Source organism: Electrophorus electricus, chromosome 8, assembly GCF_041902795.1.
Source record: "Electrophorus electricus isolate QZ-2024a chromosome 8, ASM4190279v1, whole genome shotgun sequence".
NCBI classification, from domain to species: domain Eukaryota; kingdom Metazoa; phylum Chordata; class Actinopteri; order Gymnotiformes; family Gymnotidae; genus Electrophorus; species Electrophorus electricus.
Genome location: NC_137504.1, coordinates 26,322,725 through 26,330,189, shown reverse-complemented (window position 1 = coordinate 26,330,189; position 7,465 = coordinate 26,322,725). Strand labels below are relative to the sequence as shown.

The following is a 7,465-nucleotide window of genomic DNA, read 5'->3' as shown; positions in this document are numbered from 1 at the left end:
AGGACCACCTTACAGAGCCAAGGAAGATATCGGGTACCTCGTATATAAGTTCCTGCGTTTTCTGCTTAAACTTTAGTCACATCACTAAGCAAAATATCCCCACAAAAATGGAGATTACAGATTCTATAACGTACTATAAACGATGCAAGATAAAATATATTTCTATAATTTTGTTCTATTAGAATTTTAAAACGTTTGAAGTGTAGTTCCTTTTCTCTAACTGGTCTCCCGTTGCGATAAGCAGGTGTTCTATCCCGTCTTTGCGAGCTCTTGGTGGGAGACGTTGGAGCCTCTCTTACCTAACCCACAGATAAGCCGGTCCATTGCCGCATCTTCCACGCTGTGACACACCTTAATCTCTTTTTAATGGCAAAAAAATGCTCTCCCAAAGGATGGTGCTCCATCTCTGCTCCTAGACACAAAATGGTAATGACTGGCCACTTGCAAAATTATACAGTCTATATGGTAACTATTGCAAAATCTCTCTCTCTCTCTCTTTCACACACACGCACGCCTATATAAATGTCAGTGAAGATTATACACTAATTTCGTTAATTATTACTGGGTTCATTGTTTTTTGTTTTTTTTTCTTTTTAGATTAATGTTTTATTTGCAGTTAATTGTCGATCAGTTTTTTAGTTGTACCAATTGTACACTGAGTGCTAATAGGAAAGGATTCGCTTGTTGCTCGCCAGTTAAATACAATTGCTTATATGGCTTTCCATCATACATTAACGCTGCGTGGACAAACAGCAACAAACTCTTGTTGCTGACTACGAAGACAACTTGTCCATTAATATAAAAACATATTGTATCAGACAATTTGAACAGGTTGGATTATTTTAAAGTGTACGCGTAGAGGTAAAAACTCCGCTTAAATGTTGAATACATGTTGAACATAACCATCTTTGGCGTATTTTATACTCACCTTAAAGTGTATTAGTCAACACGTAGATTCCAACTAAAGGGAAATCTAGGATCGTGTTTTATCTATGGAGAAATAGCTTCGGACACTAACTTGTCAACGTTCGGATCGTCCTCTCATTATTCACATGCAAGGGCACATGGATGTCAAACAGTCTTCAAAAACACAATGCACGATTGATTTAAGCCACTTTTCGTTCACGCGAATTTGTGGCAGGGTCGGGATAAAATAACGACATTCTTCCCGCTAGAGCGAAGTGGGGAAAGTCCCATTTAAAACAGGGGAACAGAGAGAATCGCATCTGCGAAGAAAATCTGAACGCATATACAGCTGAACAGTTACACAATGTGAGTGCCTCACATGAGCCTCTATGAATATTAATCCCCTTACCTCGAGAGGACAGAGAAGGCGCACATCATAGCGTTCGTCACAGCAGCTTTGCGGCGAACCGACGAGAACAATGCCATACAGCACACTGCTCTCTTTAGGCTATCGATATAACTGCAAACACGAAACAATTACCCTGTACGCCCAGTGCTAAATTCATGAGGAAACACGTGCAAGAGGCTCTCAGGACGTCTTAAAGTTATAACATCACAGAAGATAACGAAGTGCCCGAAAGAATCTTCCCGCCTGTACCTGAGGTGCGAATCGGTCGTTGTATTATGTCGTTGTATGTCAGTATATTTGTGTTATAAAGTAGAACGAGCAGCTCCGTAATGTGCCGATCCCGCAAGTTTGTCACGTTTCTGGAAACCAACACAGCCTCTCAAATGTCCAGAGCAGCTTAAGAGGAGCTTATATGTAAAAAATACAATAAAAAAGCCTCACATGAACGACTAAGGAAATAGATTCTGGACTTTTTATTTCATTAACATAAATGACTGTTCTTAAAAAAAATATATCAAAGAGCAGTTTTTATCTCCCTTTAGAATATGTGTGCCACATTTAGCGAAACAAGTTCAACTTGTAAACAAAAAGGTGTCATATACAGGTGGCAAGTTCCTCTCTGGATATGTCTGTGAGACCACGGGTACTTCATGGATAATTACTCCCTCTCTCTCTCACTCTGTCTCTGTCTCTCACTCACTCTCTGAACACACACACACACACACACGCGCGCGCGCGCGCGCGCGCACATCTTTGGATTGCGCGCTTCAAGTGGGGGTGGCCCCAACATAAAGACTTTTTCTTTCAAAGGGAGCAAGTCTATAGAGGGACGGGAGTGCCATTAATAACTAATTAGAAAAGGGTCAGACCCGCGACATATAAGTGCACCCTGGTTTGAGAACGGAACATTTTCGATCTGGGCGTCCTGTGAGAAGGAATACCTTTTTTTCTGACATCCCACGCCGCTGACCGGTCTTCACAGTCCTTCGAGCGCTGTCGCTCCGCAGACGCGAACCCACCGTCATGGGATCTGTGTTACCCGCAGAAGCGCTGATGATGAAATCGAGATTCAAGTCTCAAAGTCACTCCTTGTGTGAAATCATCACATCAGATATTCTGCACAGTTTTCTGTATGGAAGATGGAGAAACGCGCTCGGCGACCATTCGTCGGAAGACAAGCACATCCACAGCAGTGTCAGTCCGAAAACCGCGTTTACCGCTGAGGTCCTGGCTCAGTCTTTCGCTGGAGGTAAGCTGGCATTCTGTATCGCTATTTCAGCTGTGTTCTTTCATGCAGTTTTACCATAAGTGCACTTAAAGATGTAGCCTAAAGTACTAGCGATTTCTCGGTTTCGAGTTCAGTTTCAACGCAACCACGCAAAAATGTAAAAGTTTATATAAAACATTCAAAGCGTTACAGATAGTTCTGATGACAGTGTTTTGTTTCGTATGTACACAGATATTTCTATACAATTGAAATATCTGCATTAATTGTTTATCCATAAATATACAAATTATTCAACAGACTTCAAGATAAATTGATTAATAGACGATGCCTTTTGTTTTGGTGTGTTTTTTGCCTGTTTGAAGTATCTTCCAACGGCACATTATTATTTTATTGCTCAATAAAATAATTGAACAAGACAAAACAACGAAAAATGGTAATATCCACGGGATTACCTCTGCCTGGGGTCAACACAGCGCATTACCCGCTCAACTGCAGTGTCTCGCTAAAGGGCATAAAATAGCTCTGCGCTTTAGTTATTCTGCGCGCAAAGTAAAGCTCCGCGAAGTCTCACCTACTACGGGCCCCGCTGTCAGAGGTAATGAACAGAGAAAGAGAGAATTTACTCTCACCCACTGTTCTAAATTTCTTCCCAAGGTCCCGGTGACTTTCCCATTACTGTTCTCCCGGTTTTCCCCATTTTGTTTCCATTCTTTGCAACCATTTAGCGCCTTAACCCGTTTGGTGCTCCCAGACCCTGCATTTAGAGACTTGTTAGGCGTGTAACTGTTGGTGACTAAAGAAGAAGGGTATTAAATTCATTTGGTTAACTTTGTGCTTGACCTGAGAAAGCTTCCAGTTAAACCGAGGCGAGAGAAAAGTTCCTTTTCTTTGAGATGTCCCGGGTTTTATCTCGCATTCATCAATCTCTGGACAGTCTCTTTTCCTCTTTTGACAGCTATTGGGCTCTTGGGCTTTTCTTTTTCTCTCTTCTGAAAAGATCGCTGTTACTCCAATAATGCACCGTGAAGGCTAATTCTACTGCCATTCACACCATGTCAGCCATCTAATCGCCTTTCCATCTTTTTTTTTGTTTGTGGAATTCCTGGGTCCTTTAAACAAGCTCTCGTTTCATTCAGAGCAAATTTATTGCTACAAAGTTCTTAAAAGGATAATGAATTTGGAATTAGCCGTTCCTTTCCAGTTGAAAGTAATGAATATCGTCAGGAAGCATAACAAATTGTTGGAGCTCGAGTAATAGAGGACCATTTAACCTCTTTCAGCCAGTCTTTTCGTCGTCACGAATAAAAATTCTTTGGCTGTTACATTAAAGAAAGGCAAGTGTCATTCTTTAAGCTCTTGAACGAATCTGAGCTCGTTTTCTGAAGAATTTCCCTCCCCATATTTAGCGGCATTTTATCCGTTTAATTGAATTAACCATGGGTAAATACCTGCATGTAGTATTTCGTGACTAAAATTATAATGAGAACAATGAATTTTAAATGTCTGTAAAACATTTTATTATATTGTTTCTAATTAGGATTAGAATAATATGAATGTCAAACAAAATTATATGAATGTAAAAAACTGTTTTTATCCACTCCTTTTGTCTTTATTGCCGCAATTTGTACTAAAATGTAACCTATACGCCAATGTCGGTGAAGTAAAATGACATGAAACAATGTTGTATATTAAATTGTGCAAGCTTAATAATCGATCTAGGCTATCATATCACCACTAAATATATGTTAATGCTGTAATATAATATAACATAATATTATATAATATAATAATATATGTTTACGGCCCGGTCACCATGGTCTTTGTCTTTTCAGAGGTCCAGAAGTTGTCTAGTTTGGTCTTGCCCAGTGAGGTCATCATCGCGCAGAGCTCCATTCCCGGGGAGGGACTGGGGATTTTTTCCAAAACGTGGATTAAAGCCAGTACCGAGATGGGCCCGTTCACCGGCCGGGTGATCTCACCCGAGAACGTAGACCTGCTGAAGAACAACAACCTTATGTGGGAGGTGCATCACCTCATAAAGCGCGTTCACGAATACACTGATTTCACGTCAAAAAGGCAGACGCCCGACACTCTATTGTGACAGTAACCCGGATTTGCGCGTCCTCGCAGGTGTTCAACGAGGACGGCACCGTGCGCTGCTTTATTGACGCGAGTCAGGAAGACCACCGTAGCTGGATGACCTACATCAAATGCGCGCGCAACGAGCAGGAGCAGAACCTGGAAGTGGTGCAGATCGGTGGCAGCATCTTCTACAAGGCCATGGAGGTTTGGGTCTTACGTCTTTATCTTCTACAAGGCTAGGGAGGTTTGGGTCTTACGTCTTTGTCCTCTGTGGCTAGGCCCGCTATACTTGGCAAAAATACATTTCTACCTTTGCTTTACGCAGTGTCATTTACACTAATTTCAAATCAGCAATCATTATCAGCCTTATGCTGAATGCTTGGTTCTATCTTTGAGACGAAGGAACCGGACACGAGACATTATTTTGCATTATTTTAGTCCACTAATTATAGTTTGTAACTCCTGTTTTTGTTTAGACCATTCCTCCTGAACATGAGTTGCTTGTTTGGTATGGGAATTCCCACAACACTTTCCTGGGTATTCCTGGTGTTCCAGGCATTGAGGATGAGCATCAGAAAAAGAACAGGAATGGTAAGTTTCATGAGAGAGTGTGTGCGTGTGTGTATGTATGTGAGAGAGAGAGAAGAGATGGTGAGGAGTGTGTTTTCGTTTGTTTGTTGAAGTGTGTTTGTGAGTGTATGTGGGAGTGCTAAATACTCACTTCTGCGTGCACTGAGCTGATAACAGTCATTAGCCTCAGAGCATTGATTACATAATTAGTCCGCGCTTTTGCTGACATTGTACATTCTTATATTGGAATTAGCAGGCCCTCTACTGGTGTTTGGAGGCATAACGTTTGGATTCCCGGTCCCTCTCCCTTAAATGGAATCTCGACTCAGAAATCAATGTATTTTTACACAGGATAAGATGTAAAAAAATCTTATGCAAAACCATTAGAGCTACACATAGGGCCGTGCATACTCTCTTCATTCCAGTAACCACAACATCATGACACCGGTGTTTCGTTGAAGTGAGCCCACGACACTCCAGAAGGCTCAACACTGAGGTCTGGCGTCCTAGCCTCACCCCCGTTCAAGCTAACACGCCTAACAGATTCAACAGAATGGTCAATTGTATTTATATTCCGGTGTAGCCAAGCCTAAATGCATCCCAAATGTAATTCACGCAGATATAACATCCATTCAACATAATGTAACCCATGTAACAATGCAATAATTTAACCTAACAGTACCTAAAATTATTGCATAAAATGTAATAATATAGCCCATAAATGTTTCATTTCAACACGTCATCCACTTTTTACATTCTTTAGACACAGGGCACAGTGACAAACGTTTCTGACTCCAAGCCTCTTGCGCTTCACAGATGACGCCCATTCATGTGACAGCAGCGGTTCAACGTCACTTTCCTCGTCTTCTTCCTGCGCGGGCAGCCGCATGCGCTGCGTCATCTGCCACCGCGGTTTCAACTCGCGCAGCAACCTGCGCTCGCACATGCGCATCCACACGCTGGACAAGCCGTTCGTCTGCCGCTTCTGTAACCGCCGCTTCAGTCAGTCGTCCACGCTTCGCAACCACGTGCGCCTGCACACCGGCGAACGTCCCTACAAGTGCCACGTGTGCCAGAGCGCATACTCGCAGCTGGCGGGACTGCGCGCGCACCAAAAGAGCGCCAGGCACCGGCCGGCGGGCGCCGTCCTCGAGGCTGGACAGCCCTCGCCACCCCCTCCGCAGATGTCCGCGATGGCCTCCATGTCCCAGCCGGTGCCGCTGGTCCATCACATAGCCACCATGGTGCTCTGAACAGTGCACGTGGTGCAAGAGACAGTGGGCTGGACGCACGAACAACGTTGCACTTTAATTCTTCACCAAATGTGACGCGTTATGAGTCAATACATTCAATAACTGAGAGGTGACCGGAGAGCCACCCGACAGTATGTTCTACTAACGACCAGTATCCGACATGTATCAAGTTATAATAAAATGAATGAATGTTCATTTCCATTAGACTTTTTCGTTGTTACTAGGACGTGAGTCGCAGAAAATGAGACGACCACAGTGAAGGGTCTCGGCTGTTTTCTAGAAACAAGGAGTAAAAACAGTCAATGACCTTCCAATCACTGTGGACTGAACACGAAGCACTGCATACTCCAAAAATGTCACTAGATGCCTTAAAATGGAGCCTAGGAATTATTACGATAGTATACACGTTCACGCATTTGTCTGTCATTTCTAGCCTTATAATGATTACTGTCCACTGTGAACAGGTTTTCTTTAGAAAATATAAATTATAATGACAAAAATAATTAGCGGTTAACAAAATTAAACTTACGTTCATACTTGGATGTGGTAGGTTTGAAAGAAATATTAAGATAATAAAATCAGTGTCGATCATGTGAATTGATGAGAATACGTCCTATTCACGATGTACTAAAAGACTGACAGTTTATTACCTGACCGAAGCCTCATTATGCCACATAACATGAAATAATAACATCACTTTATCTCTGTGTCTGCTGTAAATATATGTTTGTATATTTCCTTTATTGTTAATAAAAGTCAGTGAGCCTACTTTACAGGCATGCTTTGCATCTATTTAATTTATTAGCAATTTTAGGAAAATTTGAATTTCATCATTTTCTAAGAGCTTCATAAATTATCCATATGTTGTCTTTTATCAAACCAATTTATGCATAAGGTGCTTGGACTGTTAAACCAATATCCCTATTTTTAAAAAAGCACTCGAGCCTTTTAATATATTACATTGCGGTGTCTTCTGCTGACTTGCCAGACTGGCAAGTTTCACTGCAGATACATTTC

The 7,465-nt window shown here is 42.0% G+C and overlaps 1 protein-coding gene across 1 annotated transcript; it reads left to right on the top strand.

Annotated features, from left to right (window-relative positions):
* Positions 1–2,168: 2,168 nt before the first annotated feature.
* On the top strand, positions 2,169–7,191 carry prdm12a (PR domain containing 12a). The gene is made up of 5 exons (XM_027026076.3): positions 2,169–2,564; positions 4,376–4,566; positions 4,674–4,829; positions 5,102–5,216; positions 6,012–7,191. The coding sequence occupies exons 1-5, from the start codon at positions 2,339–2,341 to the stop codon at positions 6,446–6,448; spliced, it is 1,125 nt and encodes a 374-aa protein (XP_026881877.2). The 5' UTR covers positions 2,169–2,338; the 3' UTR covers positions 6,449–7,191.
* The last annotated feature ends 274 nt before the right edge of the window (positions 7,192–7,465 follow it).

Coding starts and splice junctions, on each gene's coding strand:
- prdm12a (XM_027026076.3), top strand. CDS start 2,339: ATGGGATCTGTGTTACCCGCAGAAGCGCTGATGATGAAATCGAGATTC. Junction 2,565..4,375: donor GGCTCAGTCTTTCGCTGGAG/GTAAGCTGGCAT, acceptor TTGTCTTTTCAG/AGGTCCAGAAGTTGTCTAGT. Junction 4,567..4,673: donor ACAACAACCTTATGTGGGAG/GTGCATCACCTC, acceptor GCGTCCTCGCAG/GTGTTCAACGAGGACGGCAC.